The sequence below is a fragment of the Anticarsia gemmatalis genome, chromosome 8 (genome assembly GCF_050436995.1).
Source record: "Anticarsia gemmatalis isolate Benzon Research Colony breed Stoneville strain chromosome 8, ilAntGemm2 primary, whole genome shotgun sequence".
In the NCBI taxonomy this organism is placed as follows: Eukaryota; Metazoa; Arthropoda; class Insecta; order Lepidoptera; family Erebidae; genus Anticarsia; species Anticarsia gemmatalis.
The window spans coordinates 2,380,896-2,404,403 of NC_134752.1; the positions used below are offsets into that span (position 1 = coordinate 2,380,896).

The 23,508-nt window shown below is 33.7% G+C and overlaps 1 protein-coding gene across 1 annotated transcript; it reads left to right on the forward strand.

Annotated features, from left to right (window-relative positions):
* The first annotated feature begins 703 nt into the window (after positions 1-703).
* Positions 704-23,144, forward strand: LOC142974643 (glutaminyl-peptide cyclotransferase-like). The gene is made up of 5 exons (XM_076117091.1): positions 704-976; positions 1,608-1,938; positions 2,666-2,898; positions 14,326-14,551; positions 19,545-23,144. Exons 1-5 carry the CDS (start codon positions 887-889, stop codon positions 19,694-19,696), a joined length of 1,032 nt encoding a protein of 343 aa, XP_075973206.1. The 5' UTR covers positions 704-886; the 3' UTR covers positions 19,697-23,144.
* Positions 23,145-23,508: the final 364 nt, after the last annotated feature.

Sequence of the window (23,508 nt, forward strand, 5' to 3'; positions counted from 1 at the left end):
ATTACTCCTGAAAAATCACATTTTGCTTTGATTGGACAGTGCTTGACGTCACTCAGAAGCTAGTGACGTCATTAGCATGCAGCAAAGACTAGGAAAATACCAGAAAACGGATACGCCAAATTGCCAAATTTTTGTCACAGACTTCTAGCTGTTCAAATATCCTTGTTGGATATTTGAACAGCATGTGCGAAATTAATGTAAAAAAAGATCCATAACATGTCGTTTTTTTTCTTTAACTGAATACAAGCTTATTTTATCAGTTTTTCAGATACGATATAACTTTAAAAATCAAGTATTATAACGTCAACTTACATACAGCAAATAAAGAAATACTAGAAAGGGAGGATTATAGACGTCTAGTGAAAGTGCGGAAATTTGCATGACCTTCTATATTTCCGTTATTCTTTGTCTCTAAGGGATACGCAGACAAAATGTTACCCTGAAAACAAGGGGAAATCACTAATAGAGGCTCTCTTCCCAAATCAGTCGTGGAATATGACTTGCATTAATAGTTTAAACGTGTTTATTCTATCTATAGACACCGGAATATTAATTTTGCATAAAGACATTCAGACAACAACTGTATAAACAACATTTTTTAAGCAGAATAAATTACCTACTCTGTTCACATTAAACATGCGTCACGGCGAGGCTAGGGAAAAGTCACTTTTATATAGTAACACTGCGCTGAATTGTCAAAATCAGTTGTGACTTGTGAATGGGAGGTGAAAGGTTGCTCAAACAAGTTTTGTAAAAAATAGTTTTTATCAGTGATTTAGTGAACAGTGACTAAGTGCAGGCAACCGTATCACCGTAAATGTGTTCCTAGATAGTTTGAGTGATTAAAATATAATAGTGATTGGTTTTTGTAGACAAAATTAACAAGATGTCGAAGTCAATTTTGTATTTTGCGATCGCAGTATTATGTTTTACAACTGTAAATACGGAGAAGAAACTTAAATTCTACCAAGAAAAGGTCAGAGGTTATTTCTAAATCTATTTTGATTGAGTTTATTTCTTGTTTTTAGTGATATCACGCCAAACAACTTTATTAAAAAGTTTCTATTGACAAACTTCTATAGTTTTATTGATGTCAAAGTTGTGTCGAAGAACTTGACAACTTTTTTCTTGGATAGTCCCTTTCAAAATTCATTTAGTACTGTTTCATAATGTTTTATATTCTAATGAAACCACCTTTGAAACTCAAAATTTTGTAAGTAGTATTAAAAAGTCCAGAATAATGAGTTAAATATTTGTTTATTCACAAACCTAACCAGTAACCATGTTTTGCTGTTGTTTTAGCAGTTTATGCAATTCTAATACATTTAATGAGATGCAGGTACATAACAATAATACAAAAGATTGTGTACATAATGAATAAAAACAATCCTTTCTTTTATACTTTGTAGTAACAACAGTTAAAAATTAGTGGGTAATTACTTTCCCAAGCCTTAAAATTTTGGTTTAAATCCAATTTCACACTTTTGTGAATTGATAACATTACTTTCTATATGAAATATTATTTTATGCAATCATTAGGTGCCCTAAAATGTTTAACTTCACCATTAAAATTTGTGCAAAATATCAAAGTTAATCCTTCTTTTTAGAACTTCCATGAGGCCCAAGAACTCACAGACCTGGATGTAAAAAGCCTAGCCCAATTATCTGACATGACACACTTTAAAACCATATTGAACGAAATCCTCATACCAAGAGTAGTAGGCACTCCAAATCATCAGAAAGTTGGCAACTACATTGTCACACAAATGCGAGATCTTGGATGGGATGTCACTGAAGATACTTTTACGGACCACACACCTGTGTTTGGGGTACTAACTTTCAAGAATATCATAGCCAAGTTGAATCCGGATGCGGACAGATATCTAGTCTTAGCGTGTCATTATGATAGCAAGTATATGAGGGAACATGTCTTTGTTGGTAAGTTGCTGTTCTTTTTATAAACACTTACTCTCTTATTCATAAACACACTATAAACCTATTTTAGTAAAAATACTTCTAAAATATGTTTTATCTTTTTCATTTCGCTTAGGAGTGAAAGAAGCAAAATATCTTATAAGCCTTTTATAACATCTTATATTTTTATGTATATGGCAGTTAATATACTATTTTAATAGACAATCTATAAATAATAATTAGGTAAAACTTTCTTTAAAGTACAGTTTGTTTTGAGCATTTAAAGTCCTTAAATGTAACTTTCTAATGACTTAGTTGCTTTCCACTTTTTAAATACACACTTACACAGGCAGTACATACTGTATGTTGGTAGAATATTGTATACTTCTTACAATCTTTCCATACAATTGGATCCAGTTTTACAGCTATTTTATAGATATTCATACACAAATCCTATAATCCAGATAACTTTCTATCCTTCAATATATCCTATTATAATCTATCAGATAACAGTCATTTACTATTGTAATTGGTACAATAAAAGTGGCCTTGAGCCTATTGTAGATTAGCTGGTGTTTTGTCCCCTGATGTCTGAGGTACATTTAGCAGTAGTTTATCTATTCAATAGTGTTGAAACTCATTAAAAAACCCTATTGAATTGATTAATGGAGGGTATTTGTGTTCCTTACTATAGCCAAAATTGTTGGTGTTCACGCAATGCAATTTATTTAATCATACTTGTCGCTTGTAGGAGCAACGGATTCAGCAGTACCATGCGCCATGATGATCAACCTCGCCAAAGTGATGGCCTCACAACTAGACGCACTAAAGAGCAACAAGCTCAGCCTCATGTTCCTATTCTTTGATGGAGAGGAGGCGTTCAGGCAGTGGGGACCGACCGACTCTATCTATGGAGCAAGGAACCTGGCCAGGAGCTGGGATGAGAAGGAGTATAAGGATGGTGCTAATCATTTGAAGAGGATTGTAAGTAAATTTTATGATGATTTTTAGTAGATAGTAGATTAGTGTCGGACTCATTATGTGTGTAGCCAGTTGCGCTCACCAGTCGTTAAACGATCTGTAGGTTAAGCAAACCTTGGCGCGGTCATTCCATAGATGGGTGACCGCATAGTGGTATTAGAACAGGGCGTCTCCGTGCTTCGGAGGGCACGTAAAAAGTCGGTCCCGGTTGTTGTCAGTTAAGATAACAGTCGTTAAGCCACGTCAAAGGCTTCCGGGCGGCTTGAACAACTTTGTCACTAGGTTAACCACTAACTATACGACAAGAAGAAGATTGTGTGTGTGATCATAGGAGTCTATACGACAACCTCGCCCGCGACCTGATGCCGGTAACTTTATTATACTTAAAGAAATAATGCCGGTATCGTAGACAAGATTACGACGTGTGTCGGTCAGCCACTTAACTGTGCATTCATTATGTCAACATCGTCGTATCATCGTATGTTAATTTTTCATCCCCAACGGAAAAGAAGGGATGTTTTCATTTTGTCTACTATGTATCTGGCTGGCTGTGACACCGTAGCTCCTGCCGCTCCTGCATGTGAACAGATTTCAACGCGTTTTTGATACAGGTTGAATAAGACGTGAATGTTATTTTTTTATAATGTACGAAGTAATTAAGTATAACTGTAGGAAGACTAGGAAGTTTCTCAATATGGATAATGACACATGTTACTGTGTGTATAGAAAAATGTATATGGCAAATGCATGTAGGTAACATGCATTTGCCATATATATTTTTCTTTTCATCATTTTTCAATGCGACTGACCGTGTCGTGCATTCGTCACTTCACAATGATAACAGTAATTATTGATAGAGCTATAGAAAAGTCCGACAAATGCGTCAACCGTGCACTCATTACACCTTTTGTAAACGTTAAATAGTAAATTTTCACCTCGTCGAATATGGCTAATGGTCAATACAATAGATTTTTCCCGCCAATCGCCAGCTGCAACAACTAATTATCTAATATTTAACTGGCAATGGTCATAACTCCAGTCAGCTAAGCGCAGTGCCCTCATTTGTAGTTCAATGTTCCGAACTTTTTTCTATCCAGTTAAATAAAATCAAAATTTAGAACCTTTTTTAAATGTCGAGCCTGTTTTATTTAGATATAGGAATGAAAAAATATCTGGAGATATAAAAAAGATAAAAAATATCTAAATTAATTTTAGTCATAATCAAATATTCTACCAGAACGACCAAAATTTATTTTACCGACCCGGGTATCAAATCGCCCTAAAGTGTCACTCAATAATGTACATATACCATTTAAATATACCTAATATGTTTTGTCTCCTGTCGTGTAGTCAAAACAATCACGCACAAATTAAAAAATAAATATTTTTCCTTATTAGTTAATCTCTACATGGTTCTTGAATACGCATAAACAATAGACTAACTTTTATGGCCTCGGCTGTAACGACTGAGATCATCGTCCGTTTTACTAATAGATCTCAATAGGTTTATAGGTTTCTGAATGATTGTTTTTTAAGTGACATGGCGCGAAAAGTGATTTACGTAAACAAATTAGGACAAATTGTATTTACAAATTATCTGGTAGCCATAAGTGTCCTACTGTGGAATCGTTTTTCATGGAAAACGTACAAGCCAATTTTTGAACATAAATAAAACAATTCAAAGAAATGGTAGCATATAGGTAATGAATCGGTTTTTAGTCCTGAATTTAAGACTCAGGACTATAAAAGAGTTTATAGAGTAGCTGAACCGCTGAACCCATATCATCGATTTGCCTTTAACAAATAGAAATAAATGTTTATTTCCTCCCCGTTAGAGCTAAATACAAACGCATATAAAAGCTGCAAAACGCTAGTAGCATTTTCTTCTTCTTTATTAAGTAGGGTATGATAATATGCACGTGTAAATAGCCTAGGAACACAGTTTTTTCAAAAGCTGCCTGAATTACCTATCAGCCGTAAAATTAACTACATAATTGATTACGTCTTGATCTTCAACTGAGAAATCATATATAATTTGTTGTTTGAAACATTGATTTGTTCCTTGATCGTGAAATCGTGACTGCAGATAGGCACTATAAAAATAAAGATAAAAATATGCATGTGCAGAGAATATACCATACGCTTTAATTTAATTAATGTGCATCGACCAGCTACTAGAGAGGATTGTAACTGGATTTGCATATTTTTACGTAGGTATGAGGTAAATGTTTAAGGTACGTATCTTAGGTTCTATCCCAACTAGCACACAAGCTGCTTATACAGTCGTTATACAGCCTGATAGTTGCATAAGAGTCGTTCAAATGCTGTACAATTCTCTATAAGTTGTATACTAGCTATTTAAAAAACCCTTTAACAGCTAGGCGGGACAGTAGCCGTTTAGTAGGAAACTAATGACTTATAGTGATATATGAGCATGTAATTGCATCGCTAGACAGCCTAGGGAAGTATAACTGAGTTAATGGAATCTTCTATAACACCGTTAACTGTATAAGGGGACTTTAGGAGATAAAGGAGTTTAAACGGAGTTATGCGTTGCGCTTATAGCGCTCAAGAGCGTAAATAAGCTTTTTGTAATGCCTTAGGTTCTATAACAGATTTTTTTAGGGCTAGTGTATTACTCATCTATAAAAGAGTTGTTAATAGCGCCTTGAGCGTTATATCAGATATTTATATGGCTTCTGTACGGCAAATAGATGTATAAGGTATCATTCGAAACATTTTTACAGCCATGGGGATTACAGAATTATGTTAAGCACCTAAAGCGCTATAACCGAGTAATATACCTTTATACTAAAGCTTAAAATTATTATCATAATATATTTACATAGGTGCAGTGGTGGTTCAGTCTGTCAACTGTTTTTAAAGAAAAAATAAAAAAAAAAAAAAAAAAAAATAAAAAATAAAATAAAATAAAATAAAATAAAATAAAATAAAATAAAATAAAATAAAATAAAATAAAATAAAATAAAATAAAATAAAATAAAATAAAATAAAATAAAATAAAATAAAATAAAATAAAATAAAATAAAATAAAATAAAATAAAATAAAATAAAATAAAATAAAATAAAATAAAATAAAATAAAATAAAATAAAATAAAATAAAATAAAATAAAATAAAATAAAATAAAATAAAATAAAATAAAATAAAATAAAATAAAATAAAATAAAATAAAATAAAATAAAATAAAATAAAATAAAATAAAAAAGATTTTCAAACTATTTTAATATTCAACGACTGACCCCTAAAAGTACGAGTAAAATGCTGGTGTGCGACCAAAACAGTTATATTGAAGCACTCCTATGCCACAACTGCAAAACCTTGAGGTCTACAACAGCAAACACTAGAGCCTTTGTACAGCTTAAGGCGCTAGAGTAGATGTAACCAACTCTGAGAGCTGCTTGATCGAGACGCCATTATAGCATTTGGTAAACATACTTTTTGAGGTTATTACGATCTTTTGAAGATCATATAAATCTATAGCCTGGTAACGTTAACATAATTAAAATCATTTTTTATTACCTATAACCCTAATTAAATTATCTGTAACCCTCAAAGTCTTATTTATGTTCAAAATACAATTTCCAAATCCACATATCTATATAATTTTTGCACTTAAAACTGAATATTTTGAGGGCGCATGAAAATATTGACGATAATATACATATATATTGACAGCAAACTTGAACTCGCACTTTCATATCACGTACACAAAGAAATAAAAGCGATAGACTACTTGTTATTTTAATAATCCAATCCGTAAAAATAAAATGTCTCCTCATTTGTCACTGATGATTCATTTAAAAAAAATATATTTAGTTTACACCATAATAAACCGACTATATTACTAATTTAGAGCGTTAGCATTTATAACCGTTACACAGTAGCGCTAAAATAAGGTAAAGGTGGTATAATCGCGCTGCAAGAGCTTTTTCGAACGCTCGTGGCGCTAACCACCTCTGTACAACAGCTGGTAAGCGCCACGAAGCTGCGGAAAAGCTCTTGTAGCGCGATTATACCACCTTCATCTTATTTTAGCGCTCCTGTATTACTACTATACTACGTACTATTATAATTACTATTTACGACCACTGTAGATCCAATGTCGAGCTATAAGCTGGACAGTATGGGCCTATTTGACGCTACAAGAGCTCTGTAGCCGCTTATAGAACCACTATACTTCTTACTAAGGAGCCTAAGGCGTTATAAAAATCCTTTAACCGGCCATTGTACAGCTTGTTATAGCGCTTGTGTGCTAGTTGGGATACCATAAATATGAAAAAAACATGGTATGTTTGGATTTCTGGTACGGGTAAAACTATGTCTGATGAGATAGGTAAACGATCTGTGGATTATGCAACCTTTGGCGCGGTCTTTCTATAGATGGGTGACCACATTGTGGTATTAAGTTACGAGTTTCCATGTTTCGGAAGGCACTAACAAACAACTTTGACAGTAGGTTAATAGGTTTACTATTAACCATAGAATAAAATAAATAACACGATCATATGTATATCTTGACCGGTAAAATAATGTCTTATTAATTGTTTAATATAATTAATATACCTACATTTAATATTACGAAACGTAAACTACCGTTATCTAACATTGTGTCATTTAGGCGTGTATTCATGACCTATCACTCGTGAGCCGTTCGCTTTCAGAATAGTACACACGAACGACTGATAACCTCGGGTCACTACGGAGTATTGTAGCCATGTAGGGAACTCACCGATAACACTGCGACCTGGCTTTCTTTACTATTGTTTTTAACTTGAAATATTTATTTACCTACTTTGGTTATTTACCAGCGAGTTGTTTTGATTTTTATTGCGTTTTTAATATTGTACAGGGTTTTTTTCCTTTGTGCTAAGGTACGGGCTCCTAAATATAGGCAAAATTGCCTTTTTACACACAGTAGTCACTCTGCTAAATTAGAAGCAACTAGTAAGAATGTTTAAAGCAAATAAAATAACTATAAGCTATGAAGAAGGTTTGTAAGGATCTAACCAAGTGGCGTTCTCAGGTCTTTGCCCACCCTTATGGGAAGAAGGTGTGATTTTATGTGTGTAAATGCCCTAGATCTGTTAATTCCTCGGACGCATGGTATAAAGCATTGTGCAAAGCCAATAAAAATGTAAAATAAATATTTCTAAAATAAAATTAATTAGTTTTGAAGTTCACAGGAAATTACTTAGATTTGTGTTAATTAATTCCAGCCTTTATAGTCCCCAATGATTCGGTTATCCTCCTCTTAGGAATCTTAAATTTACCGTGTATTATAAACAATGGTTACTATAAACAAGACTAATTAATACATACATCTAAGTTCAACCTAGTATGGTTTAATAATGAAAATAATAATGTACAAAATCAAAACATTTATTAATTTAGGACTCTTTAGATTGTCAAAAACATGTTATCGTTTTCTTCTTTTTTTTTAAAGAACAACACCCGCACTAAGACTTTGTCTTGTGTCCCTGGGAATAACATGTCATGATTGTCTAAAATCAATTTACTATCAAGTTCTTCATTAAAAGTACATATTATGGACATAATACGTGCTATGGCACGTAACATTAAGGCAGTCATTCCCGAAGATGTAGGCAGAGTTGTACCAAATACATCCACGTTTCACCATTTAAAATTTTTGTGTCGTATAATAGCTGGTAAACCTACCGATAAGTACCTACCGGGCACGTTACACAATTCGAAGTAATATTGCGAAATGAACAGCTAAGTAAACAAAAGGATATATGTTTTGTCAAAATTCTTAGTATTTTCAAGGTTGCCGAGTAAACTTTTTGCGTGTAGGTATAAATAAAAAAAACTTGCGATAAAATGCAGCTGTGACCGCCCGCTGTGTTGCCATGATCTTATGAAATCTAATCTGTATTCTGTATGCTGGTAGGTAATCGGATTTATACTGTCAGTAGGACGTCTACTACCGTATTTCTGTATTATTAGATTATTTATATGTATCTATGACTGTTATCGCGATTTTCAGAATACCTAAAGAACGGGAACTAAAAAATTCTGACAAAGACCTACCAACGAAAGTTGAATCAATTTTTAAGCTTACTAATATTTAACGAAATTATAAATTGGTTTATTAGTTTGTATATAATTCCTCTTCAAGAAAGCTAACTTTTGCTACTTACTCGGAGTACAGGAAATATTTAGAAGTCTCATGCTAACACTATGGGCTATAAATTCCCTTAAAGTTTCAGAGACTGTTCGTTCATCATCGCTATATAATGATCTATGATAGTTAAAACAATATTTACCAAGTCTTTAAAATATGAGTAAATCGTAAGATGGGGGTTTTCCACCTGATAACGGTATTCGAGGAATCAATTTGACGTTGACAGGTAGTGTTTGAAGAATTTGTCTGAAATGTCAAAACTATTCTTTTGATAAAGTTATCTGACGAAGAGGCCTTAAGCCCAGAGTTTACCACTTCTAAGTATCTGTTAAGCCCTTCTCCCATTAGGAGACTCTCACATTACGATACTGGTAGTCTCCATACAAATGTATGTGAGATACTTCGTGGCGACTAGTCTCCGAGACTAGAGTCGCGCGGGCGTATCGTAATGGGAGAAGGGCTTTAGTGTATCGGGTGCAATTTTGAGTTTTTTATACATTTGCTGTCGTGTCATCTAGCAGATAAATTATCTGATAACTGACACTAATTTCTTATTAACTTACTAGTTGTAGAGTAAAACATCTACTGATTTTGCTAGCACACTCCTAGGCAAAATCCTATCGATTATATAATAGACAACTGGCTACTGGACGGCTTATTTGAACCCAGTTTCAAAAAAAACCTCAGCGCCTTTAGTCTTAAAAACTAAATGTTCCATACATTTAAAATGTCAAATTCTCGATATTTTTTGGTACCGACTGTAGAGAATCGCAAGAATTTTCTTTTCATTCGTGTTTTAGTTCTAGCCCTTTCTAACTACAGTTAGACTAAGCAGAACATAATCAATAACAATATTCGTCATGATAATATCATCACGATTATCTCATTAGTAAACGATAAGTAGATGTATTTAGCATTGTTCAGATTACGCGTCGGTATAAGCTTATGCAATTATGATATAAACACGCAACTGTTGATTATTTGAGGTAACTAGTTTTGAATATGTTATGTCTTGATTTAGGTTCAATTTGTTGTTTTTTTTCGGATTATTTCTCGACGTGGCAGCTTCGATGTTGTTCAAAGCATATAACTATTTATTATTAATCTTTACACCAGTTTGTGGTAGAACCACGAAATGGTGTAAGGATGTATGTTAATGTACCTAACACAAACACCACAAAACCATCATTTTCATAAAGTAGTAACAAACCTGTACAATTTATCTAGACTACAGTCCCGAAACCAATACCAACTAAAATATAAAGAAACTACTCTGCCTGCGACTTCGTCCGCCAGAAATCATTTCCCGGAGAAGAAAGTGTCCAACATGTTAGTCCAGGTAATAAACTATCTGTGTACCAAATTAAAAAAAAAAAAGACACTTGCATACATCTATCCTCACAAACTTGCACATTTATAATATTAGTAGAAAACATAGTTATTTTTTCTTACTGCGTATAACCCTTAACACTTATACGAAAAGAGATAACTACAAAAAAAACCGTTTAGCTATTTAGCCCACGTACTCGTATACCCGCTTAATGAACGAGGAAAACGTACCCAGTAAATAGGGACTTTCCGACACTTGTAGATAATTAGATAGTTTTGTGTCGACGGTGCCCGGTTCCCGGGACTTTCCACGGTCTATAGGAATGCGAGGGACAAAGTTCTTTATTTATCTCACATTTTCCTGTTACAGTAAAGTGATCTGTAGATTGTTAAATGATCGTGTTTCCGAGATAAAAGCACTAGGCGATTAAGAAGAGTTGCTAGGAGTTTCTTGCCAGCTTTCATTGGCAAACCTTCCGAACTGGCAGTAAATTCAGTCTCTCTATCATTGACTATCATAAGTATCAGTGTTTGACCTAAATGAGTAAGATTTTCAAAAGAAATTAGGTACTATATTCTTTAGGACTCGGTCTTATAAGAATCATTACAGTATTAGTTCCTGCACGCGAATTCGTGCGTATGAAAAGATTTCTTAAGTTAACTAGTATGCAGTGTTAATCCAGATTATAAATTATAGTCTGAGAAGCTTAGGAATGCATGATATTATACAGATTCAAGATTCTATTAGATTCATGTTTGTGTCCAAAAAATTTGCCGAAGAAAACAGCCAGCTTTCCAGTGCATAAGTCAGCAACTGATGTATGCAAGACTGTCTACTAAGTGGACGATACCTACGTGTCATGTTTCATTAGGATTAATTAAGTAGTTTTGGCTTGAAAAAATCACAAATATACAAATAGTTTGCGTATTTGTAAGTATAGTAGGAATGTAGGAATATCATTGTAACCTCGTGAATGGACGTCAATAAATCGATCATCATTAAACGAGTGTTCATAATCCAATCTAAAGTGTTTGAAATCTGCATAAAAATTGCAATTTTAATATGTAGAGCACTGGTTCGACCAACCTATTTATATTTGTCTAGTTATATACTCGTATGACTAGCTGACCCGCGCAACTTCGCTTGTATCACATAAGAGAGAATGGGTCATAAATTTCCCCGTTTTTGTAACATTTTTTTATGGTCATCTGCTCCTATTGGTCGTAGCGTGACGTTATGTAGCCCATGGCCTTCCTCAATAAATAGGTTATCCAACGCTAACATATTTTTTAATTCGCATTAAAAGTTCCTGAGATTACCGCGTTCAACGAAACAAACAAACTCTACAATTTTATAATATTAGTATAGATATAAATATATTATGATCAAAGTGCTTTACATACTCTTGAGTTAATCCAGTTCATACACCTATGATTATCATACATGTCATGGTATAATTTAAATACGAGCGTATTTTTATCGTTTCCTTTTTGATCGCGAGAAAACAAGTAAAAGAAATGTATCTTATTAGCTAAAGCTTGATACATTCGGTTCGGCATTAATCGGTCTTGCCGGGTATAATCAAATATTTGTAGATGAATGTGAGAAAAATGTCGCTCGACAACGCCATGTCTGAATGTTTAAACTGAATTATGACTTGGCACAAGCTGAACAAGTAATTGCTTTGAGTCCATTTTGTTGTTCGATAAATATTGCACAATCGAACATGTCGATATGCAAGCCTATTCTCTCTATACCTAAAAAACTCTTCCGTTACTGAGCGAACCACACACAGCCGAAACTACTGAGCGTACAAAGTTGAAATTTGGTATGAAGATTCCTTAGGAAGTGTAGAGGAGCAATAATAGTGATTTTTGGTAATCAAAATCAAAATCAAAATCAAATCATTTATTCATTTAGGTCAAATATTGACACTTATGATAGTCGTTACAATTACTGAATCTACCACTAGCTCGGAAAGGGGGTAGAGCCTTATGAGAAGAGCTAGCGAGAAACTCACGGCCACTCTTTTCAATCGCCAAAAAGTTTTACAATGTGGTTGATACAATAATTGATCATGCGAGGAGCTGCCAACAATCAGCGATAATTCCACCCTAAAGGGATGAAATTCTACGCAGACAAAACCGTGGGCTGAAAGCTAGTAAGATAACTAACTTAAGATTCCATTCTATATTTATCGGGATACAGTCTTACAGTACACTCTCTCAATTTGACGTCGTAGCTAATTACAGGCTGTGTGCGGGGGAGGATGACAAAGTTACATCGGGTAATTGCTCCTACATTCACTATTAAATCAGTTTTGATCTTACAAAGGCTTGCCCTAGGCGCTCATGGCCTAGTTGCTTTAGTTTACTGCCTCTTTGACGCAGTAAACTGTAGTAACAGTTAGTGGGACTGCTTTGTAGAAATCTCGGATTGTATTTGAAACAGATTGGGTCTGAAAACTGCGCGTTAGAGGGCACATGAGGCCTCATTTTCTCCCGTTGTTTTTAAAATCAACCTCTTTCTTGTGTAAAAGGCAACTCTTTATTCTTTAAACACGAAAGGATTGTCTTAATAAGAAAGAGTTGTCTTTTAAAAAGGAAAGAGTTGTTTGGTGGTGGCTTAGGACAGAATTTTCATACAAACTCTCATTCCCCATTTCATACCTTTGGGTGTAGAATTGATAAAAATCCTTTCTTAGCGGATACCTACGTCATAACATCTACCTGCATGCCAGATTTCAGCCCGATACGTCCAGTGGTTTGGGCTGTGCATAGATCACTATGTTAGTCAGTCATCTTTGATTTATATAAATTTAGATAGGCCTTGAGGCCTTCTGTTCTCTATGCTTAGTAGTTTATAGTGCAATGTACTCTATATACAATGTAGCTTCAGTTATACGTACAGTGTTATCGCTTGAATATGTAACAGTACAACCACCTCGGCACAAGGTTGCCCTACATTTGCACTTCATTATACGGCTTCACTGCTTTGATTATATTTGTTCCCGTTTTAAACCGACTTCAAAAAAGGAGGTTCTCAATTCGACTGTATTTTTTTTATCGAACAAACTTTATTGAGTTAAAATGTCCTATAACTTAACTTAGGACAAGTTTGATATATTATTATTATCTGATTTCGTTAAACTAATGAGAAGTAGTACCACCAGTTCGTCGGGAGGTCATGGGTTTGATTCCCATACGGAACAAATATTTGTGCGATCCACAAATTGTTTTTTTTTGCGTCTGGTTGTACTTAGTGTTTGTTGTTTAAGTTTATAAAAGTCCCCGCGACGCCAGAGCAAATCTTAGTGCGAGAGTTGACTTAAGGAAATTAATTGATCCCAGATCTTAAATTTCTATCTATGCTTAATTCCATAAAAATCGGTACAGCGGTTTAGCAAAGCAGACATCATGTAGACAGTTAATACTAGACAGTTATGGATACGTATGTTAGTGTTTGATCAACAACTTACAGTAATACCGTTAGGTACTTACGTACTGTAAAATGAAACGACGCAGCGACGTTTTGTTATGACTACCATTTTTTAAGTATGTCTCGAGGATTTGACTATATTATCATTGTAGGGTTGATATTTAATAACAAATATAGTTTCCACCTCATCAAAATTTTATAGAAAACCTTTATTGGTAAAATCTAGATATTTATTTATTTGTTAATACTAGCCGAAGTAATCTCGGTTTCTTGCACTCACACAAAAATCTACAAGACTCGCTCTACAAAATTCTTAAATTCCCAGTATTCACAACGATAATATAATACCTAATATAATAATCTTTTCTAAGCCTGTTTCTATATAAATATGTATTTGGAAGTATAAGTATGTTTATCAGTTTTCTACTTACCATAGTGTGTGAGTTGCCCCAGGTTTTTTCTATTTACATCCAAATTAACCAATTGTCTCTTTCCAGGATGTCATGGTCCTCCTAGACCTGCTAGGCTGTCCAGACCCGGTATTCTTCAGCTACTTCCAGTCGACGGAGAAGTGGTACGTGCGGCTCGCTGTAGCCGAACAGAGACTGGCAGAACTCAGCCAGTTCGAGGGTTATTCTAAAGGGAAGGTGGAACAGACGTACTTCAGGTTAAGGAGCTCTGGCGCTGTCATTGAAGATGACCATATTCCGTTTATGAGGAGAAGTGAGTATTGTAGAATTTAGTTGTTTAAAGAGTTAGAATAAGCTCACGCAGAGTATCTGAAAGGAGGTACTGCGTCCTGGCCACGTTATGGACTGTTGAAGAACTATGGACAGGTTTTTAGTCTGTATGTCCAAATGCCGCAACGTCTAGCCGACGGGAGAGCCCTGCCCCTGTGTGGCGCCCCAGGGGCAGGGCTACAGTAATGCATGTTCCTGACGCAAACAAAGAAGTTTGTTTGTAATGCAATTAGGTATGCGAGGTTCAGGTTAAGGAATCCAGAATTGGCCCAGAGCTCTGCATTTGTTTCCTTGTCTAGTGATATGAGTTTAATGTTCCAATGAAAAGGTATTTTAAATGGATTTAAAATACCTTTTCATTGGGAGTCCGTGAAAGAAGAATTGACCAGGAGAATATAAGTTTGTATTTGACAAATTAAGGTGATGATTTGAAGTTGGTTAGTACAAAACAGGAATTCTAGATTTGAAATAAAGAACAAATATGCATAATATATAATGACATGTCCAAGAAGATGATCCAGGCTGTGTGTATGAATATGGACTAAACAACAGACAATGCTGCATTGCCTTGTGTAATAAGTCATCACACTTATTATGTAAGTGGCCATGCAATAGTGCCAATCGTATTTATACTATGCATGTAGAATTGCATTTAAATTATAAGTGACGTATACTCATATACTCCTTATAATTTAAACATTAGACATTTGTATACTGTTATTATGAATTGCTTTTGAATTTATTACGTTATTATCAGTTTTGTTTAATACATACTGAGTTAATCTGTTAGTTCCGGTTTTGTAATTACACGCGATAACGGGAGTACCCGCAGGAATCAGACTAGTACCTATTTATGGGAGTAGATAGGTACCACTACCGTCCTACTGCTGAGCAAGTGTATCTTCGCAAAATGAGGAAGGAATTCGAATTGCCCAGATTTTGACTGCCTCCGTGGCGCAGTGGGTTTGGTTGCCACGCCGATACCACTGTGTCGGGAGGTCGTGGGTTAAATTCCCACACGGAGCAATTATAATTATTTTTGCGATCCACATATAATTGTTTCGGGTCTGTTTGTGCTCTGTGTCCGTAGTTTTTATGTTTGTAAAAGTTCCCGCGACACAAGAGCAAATCTTAGTGCGGGAGTTGTCTTTTCAAAAACCAAAAACAGATATTTTTTTTCATGTATGGGTCAACAAGATGTAGAGGGTTAAGTAATCTATGGCGCGGTCATTCCATAAATGACCGACCGCTTAATAACAATTAAGTTGATCATATCCACGCTTTAGGGGAGCAATGAAAGTAGACTAATAGGTTGTACATTAACTATAGCAGAAAAGTGCAAAAAAAAAGACAAATTTTCGAAAAATAGCAATATTATATCCAAACGAAAAAGTAAATAAAAAAAAAGCAAGTGACAAATTACTCTTTCGATAAAAATCAAAAAGATATCTAACATTCTTTTATGATTTTATACATCCATGTACATATTTGTACCCAGAATATTTTTTTATGTAGATTCTTATATTTTTAAGAATACATGCTTTCATTGAGGCGGCAACGTGCGTAGGTTCGTAAATCCGGGAAATGGCGGGTGTTTTTATATTAAAACGAAAACGGAGTGGATTACCGAAGCCAAAATCTGTTCCTTTATTTAGTACCGCACTTGTTTTATATATTTTTTTATAATCTGGGATGTATTTTTATTCAGGAAAATGAGTAAAATTCTTTCTTTTGTTCATTACCGATTTAAGTCGGCAAATCTGTGATTCTATTAATCTATCGTATGGTTAGTGGTCAACCTACTGTGAAGTGTCAAAGTTGTTCAAGCCGCCCTAGAGGCTTTGACATGTCTTAACGATAAGCATAACTTATCTTGATTGAGAACAACCGGGACCGACATTTTTCGTGCCCTCTGGAACACGGAGTTCTTATACCACTATGCGGTCACCCATCTATAGAATGACCAACGTTTGCTTAACCCACAGATCGTTTACCGACCGGTGAGCACAACTGGCTATGAGCGCCTCTAATCTGTTAATCTATTAATATAATACATATCTGTGATTAAGATACGTATAATATTAATAGACTGATAATACATATTTAGATGAATAAAGGCGTAAAAGCCTTGATGTAGGTTCAGTGTTAAGTCATTCTTTCTTTAATGGTGCGATATCAACTTAGCACGACTTTGAGAACCTATTTTAGCTTGTCTATCGGGTTCTAAATACCATACTTCCAAATTGATTCCAGCCAAGTCTATCAATATCTTAATACCGTTTTTAAAATATAAATATACTAGCTTTTACCCGCGACTTCGTCCACCACCTGAATTTTCCCATGGGAATGCGTCATTTTCCCAGGGTACTAAGTAGCCTATATCCTTTCTCGGGTATCGAAATATCTCCATACCAAATTTCATGGATATTGGTTCAGTAGTTTAGGCGTGATTGAGTAACAGACAGACAGAGTTACTTTCGCATTTATAATATTAGTATGGATAACACTTATTAAAATGTCTACTTAAATTATTTCTATAGTACACGTAGCAGTGACGTAGATAGGTCACGCACAATCGCCACGGTAGTCTAGATAGTGCATTTTATAAGTCAATGTTATGTCTCGGTTATTCCAAAGATTTCATATCGATGTTCGATAAGATATCGTACTGATTTTGATTGTGCTTGCATACTTTTTTTGGAAGTATTGTTACGTGTTGCATGATTATCTAATATTGAGCCAATTTCAATTAAAAGCTATGTTGTATGTTGGTATAGGTACAGATAATAATATATAGACCACTAGATGGACGGGTCCGCTTGCGTGTAAATTCAGTAAAAAAGATGTGTTCCTAAAAAATGACTGTTTGCTTCCAACTCTTTAAATATTTCCATGCAAGATTTTATTAAAATCGGCACCTATAGCTATTTAGCCGCGATAGCGTAACAGGCATACATACATATACTTACACAATGCTATCTAACATTAACGTCAAAATATTAGGTCGGGGAACAAGTCTTTTCGCATTATGGTATGTATGAACTTGGAATAAAATCTTTTCTCTACACAAAAAAAGCTCGATATTTGGGTACCTCACGAGCTCACTGAAAGAAACCTAATGTACCGTAATTTGTGATTCTTGAAGCTAAAGAGATTTTATTACAAGTTCTTACATACTATAATGCGAAAATACTTTTTCCCCGACCTAATACTTATCCGGCGTTGGAAAAATCTGAACTAAATCGTTGGTATGGAAAATCGTATTTACTGTGTGATTTGAAATTCAACGCAATTTTATAAACATTATTGAAATTGAACGTGTAATTCATGTTATTTTTTTCATTTTAAATGTAAAGTAAGCGCTACTAATGTTATCGAGAAACAATAAATAAACGAATACTATTGTATAAATGTTTAGAATACTTTACAATTTAGATCTATTTATATAGAACCTTGAGTCTTTAGAGCTGTTGCATGTTAAACATAAAGGTAGATTCACGTCTAAGGAGCCGTGCACAGGTCGAACACAATATATTCGTGTAGTGTGGACTGACTTACGAGCAGATTTACCATCTTTTGTTAGAAAAATATAGCATATTTTGATAATAGAGAAAATATAGAGAACGTTACTAAACAGACAGATAAGCGTTAGTAAAAGGGATCCCGGTTTACCTTGTTGAAACGAAACCCTAAAAAACTATTGATGCTTTTTAAAATATATTTTTTGTACATATTGCTGCACATATTTTCCTGGTGGTTAGCGCTATAATAAATAACATGTTAGTATCGTCTATTAGTGTTATAGATCATAGAGTAAACTTCTGCTATTTAGAGTGCAATACTCTATTTTAGAGTTACGAGTTACGAACAAGAGCGCTTAGAAATTTGTGCTCGGCCCTTGCTCCGTTCGTTCTCGGCTTCTCTCGCCTAGACCCACCTTTAAAGAGGGAATACGTGGTACGCATTTTAATGATTGTTTATTATATATACGGATTAGCGCAATGATTTGAATACAATTTGGCAATCAGCTTTGACCGATATCTTAAAGGCACTGTTCATATTGATTATCTGCTTCTACTTTATTATTGTAGGTAACTAATGTGCAAAGTTTCTCTCAAAATAAAAGCAGTTAAACTATAAATATACCACAATGAACGGGTCTGGGTGATATGCATTCCTGAAAAATATGCCGACTCAGTAATGAAAATCAAATCCAAAAAATGCCACTTACTACATGAAAAATATTTATTTCTCATATTCCGTCTGGCCACCGTCCACGTATTGTTAGTCCTTAACCCAGAGATCCGTAAAGGCTTAAAAATCAAAACACTAGCATAAAGCAGTAGATCGTTTAATATAAATAAGCTACTCATGTCCCTTCATCAGTTAGTGTTCAGTGTCATATCCTAGGTCAATATGAAAGTACAACGTGACATTGAATGCGCATGAACACAGCTCATGATATTTATAAGTTCACAAGGTTAGGCCACCATTTGTCACTGTTTAATATTAAATAGATAGGTTGAGATTGTTGATTTATATTTGATTTCTGAGATAGACAAGACAGATGAACTAGGTTACTTCTGGTTTTAAACTTTTAGAAATAATTATGGTAATACTTACTTTCACAACTGACGTCTGGGCTTAAAAATAACATGAGATATTTCCCTATTTGTCTGTTCCTGAGATCGAGATGGTAGTGTTAAGAAACAGTCTACCAATCATTAAGTTTAGTCGATCCATTTCTGACTCTGCCAACGTGCTTACAGGGTTATTTAATTTCTCATTTAAATATTCGCAAAAATTAGTAACCTGTAAATAATATGAATGCATACAATGCATTTCATATACCTGTGCCTTTATTCTCTGATATAACATAAAAAATACCATGATATTTTTTTTTTAGATTGATAAATATAAAAAGTATAATTTCATGAGTAACCTGAACTAATCACAAATATGTTTTTCTATTTCAGACGTGGACATTCTCCACATAATCCCGTCTCCATTCCCGTCAGTGTGGCACACGGCGGCCGACGACCTCTCCGCGCTGGACTTCAAAACTATCGAGAATTTGAACAAAATCATGCGAGTGTTCGTAGCCGAGTACCTCCACGTGAAACCTTAGTATCAGGCCAGAAAACTGTTAAATATATTACTTAGAAAGATATTTGTGAGAGGGTGATATAGGGGCGAGTTATAGAGCGTTCAAACTGTAACCCTCTTATTCATAAACACACTATAAACCTATTTTATTTAAAATGCTACTGTAATATGTTTCCTCTTTTTCATTCCGCTAAGGAGTGAAAGAAACAAAACTCTTTATAAGCCTTTCTTAACTTCATATATTTTTATGAATAAGAGGGTAACTGTCTATGACGTATTTCAGTCGACAGACACTATGTATGCTGTACATTGTTTTCTTTCTTAGATTATAGTGATTAACACGTTACGTCAAAGCAGCAATGTACTGGATAATGACCATTAATTTGACGTACAATAGTTGTCAACTGAGATACGTGATAAGCCCGCTGGTTAGTCGGTTACTAGGTGCTTCTCGTCATCAAGCCGATTTAATTAACTTAACTTTCAGTAAAGCTTTTCTACAGGAGCTTTTCCTTCTACAGGAGCTTTTCCTTCTACAGGAATATAGTTATATCTTGAATATAACTATACTTAAACGAGAATACGAAACTGACGTCATCATATTTCTATACTAAAATGTGTTTTAACATTTCATAAAGAGTAGCTGATTTGAGTATAATTAAGTACCCAGTTGAAAAATCTTTACTCGCGTCTCTAAAGTCTTTTACTAAAGAGAAGTTATTACAAACTATTATTGATGGAGAGAAGCACCGTAAGATTTTATTTACATCGAGTATATTTTCCTTGCACGTACATGTGCGTGCACGTTTATACGTACACGTGTACGTATCTTAAGTAAAATATGGCCGTTGTGAAATCACTCTCAATCACCTTTAAAATTATCTATTAGAACTATATTTACACTATGGCTTCCTATATCTGTGTACAGTATAAAGTACAAATATAAAATTTACTATATTTAATAGAGCGAAACTGAAATTAGATTGTTACATAATGTTTTATGCACTAAACGAAGATGAATGAATTTATTGTCATTCTTCTTTATGGAAAATACTCGAGTAAACATACCTATTATTATGTGTAAACTTCCCTTAAAATATGTCTAGTAAGAAATCATTTCATAAATCAGGATTGCTCTATTAAATATCTATTTTAATACTTCCAGTATACGTCTTAAGGCATTTTAAAACAATTCCGATTTATTTAAAATCTTCATAATCAGTGTTTTAGGTGAAGCTAAACAAAATCTTCCATATTTCAATAACGTTTGGTTTGCGCAAAACATCATCTATGCAAAGGTACAACTGCGCAATTTTGCATTTGCTCAATATTATATTAACATAAATGTTCAAAAAAAACATTTTAAAACTATTTTCAAAATTCTACTGCTATATTTAAAAGCTATTTTAAATAGCAATTTAAATAAACAAAATTTATTAGTTAGCAATTTTTCTGTAAATATTGCAAGATATTTTAGTTTAAGATACCATTTGATTTTATTTATAGGTAATGAAAATATTTTATAAGAATACTCTATTGTTTTACAAACATTCCGATAGTTATAATTTTTGTACAATGTATTATTGTACACAACATACTCAGCGAGATAAAATGAACGTTTTAGTTAAAATTAAGTATACAAATCTTTTATGAAACAATGCAATAGATTTTTATGAAGTGAAGTAAATTTAATATTATAATGCAACGGGTCTTATACGCGATTGAAAATTTAAAGGTTAGGTTACTTACTGATTAATTGGGGACTTTTTACTCAATACATCTTTTGGAACTATTCTGTAGACGACTATCGTAGCATGATTTTCTATGGTCGGTACAATCGGCTAGCGAGCATTGAAATTTAAAATTAATTGCAGGTCTTTTCATTTAATTTCGGGTATTTCATTTGAGATTATGTCTGTTGACATCTAGTACTTATTTATTCTGTAATAACAATGTATAACATCTTATTTATTATTCTAAGAAGTTTTCGCAATTACTATAGCCTAATACTGAAACGGTAGTCAAGTTGAAGAACTGAAGAAGCGTTACTCAAAATTGAGTAAGGTTTCAGTGACTACAAGTCATGAATTTTAAAAATATGATGCATTCCACTTTTTATTTACATACTTACTTATACAATTGTGTAATTTCGTTCAATGGATTTTATTTCTGTATTTAGTATTTTATTTATATAAGTTACAAATAAGATATTTATTACATGGATGTAGTCTTCCAGGTCGCATCTTTTAAATTTTATTAAATATCTTAATTCAACAAAATGAGCTATATAATCCTGTTTCTATAGTTCATACTTATTCTTTGTAAATACATATTTTTGAAAAGTAAATATTATACTTATATTTAATGTTACATCGTTCCTACAACGGTTGTGTAAATAACAAATGCTAAATATATAAAATGTTCATATTTTGATATCATCGTATTGCATGTAAATGTGTTAAATATGTAAAAATATTATATCGATTTTAACTTTAAGGCTACACTCTACAGGCACTGACAGCCCGCCATTAAGCGCCTAGGTCATAGAGTCTAGAGTTAAGCGAGCAGTGTTGCCAGACCTCAAATTAAAAGTCAATTTCTGATTTTTGTGGTTATTTGGTGATTTTGAGATCAAAAAAGGCCTTTGTTTTCTTTAAGTCCTGCTTTAGTCAGGTATATAGGCTCAGAAGATTCGTTTTAGTCCAAAATATCTGACAACGCTGCTAGCCATTTAGAGCTTAGTTCTGAAGTGCTCTAGGCGCTATGGAAGTTATCCGTCAGTGTGTTTGTAGCCTAACGCTTTAACTATAAAGTTCAATTTCGCTACAAAATGTAATGTACTTATAAATGTATGTTCTGCTTCTCAAAACGTCAATTTGATTGTATTTATTACTTAAATATTGATATTGTTATTTAAATTTAATGGTCACCGAATAAAATGTTTAGAAATAAAATACATAATCGCTATAAGCGGTATACAAATTTGTTAAAAAAATACATTGTTTTGGTGAAAATTAAAACTGTCTGAAAGCCAATTCTGATAATAAATTAAAGTTATAAAATCTACTTTCGATCTATATAATATCGTACTACAATAATGTTTCAGTCTTACAAAAAGCCGTAAATTAAAAAAAATACCCACGCATTTATGCCATTTCGATTACCTGTCAATTTAAATCACAAAAATTATGAGAATTGGCCCTCTAACATATTTTCTTCATAAGCTTCTAAGGGATAACCCCTTAGAAGCTTATGAATTATCATATTGTATACTTAAATACCTCGTTCACTGGACAATATAAACAACGATTTCACGACAATATTGTAATAGATTACAAAACTACCCACATGTTTGTTCAGTCAATTAATAGTTGACATAAAATATACAAATCATGTGATACAGTTAAATTGTATACAAATTATTGGATTTGATATTACTTAAGCATGGCAGAATAAATTCGTTGACGTTATTTGATTTGTTTTATTACTCCTACAGGCATTAGGTTGAGCCCTACGGACCTAAAAAAAATCATTATGTTGTGAAATTGATCAAATTCTTTGATGGCACCTATAACTGTTTCATTCAGAATATTGATGGATAATTTATTCCTCAATAATAATGTTGTATACACTACACTTACACATCATCACGGGTTACCGGCCACAATCACGAAATACCGACCTTAATGCGCCGCCGCCGCTATTTAGAACGCTCATATCTTCACTACACTGATATGTTACTGATATTAACATATCAGTGTGCCTCCACCGCATAACATACAACATTCAATGGTTTTCCTGTTGCCGTTAGACATCAAAACCGTCTTTTTCTAT

Bases quoted from the DNA above. Each gene is read 5' to 3' on its own strand.
- LOC142974643 (XM_076117091.1), top strand. From the start codon at position 887: ATGTCGAAGTCAATTTTGTATTTTGCGATCGCAGTATTATGTTTTACA. The intron at 1,939-2,665 runs GTAAGTTGCTGT...TGTCGCTTGTAG, and splicing joins GAGGGAACATGTCTTTGTTG to GAGCAACGGATTCAGCAGTA. The intron at 2,899-14,325 runs GTAAGTAAATTT...GTCTCTTTCCAG, and splicing joins CTAATCATTTGAAGAGGATT to GATGTCATGGTCCTCCTAGA.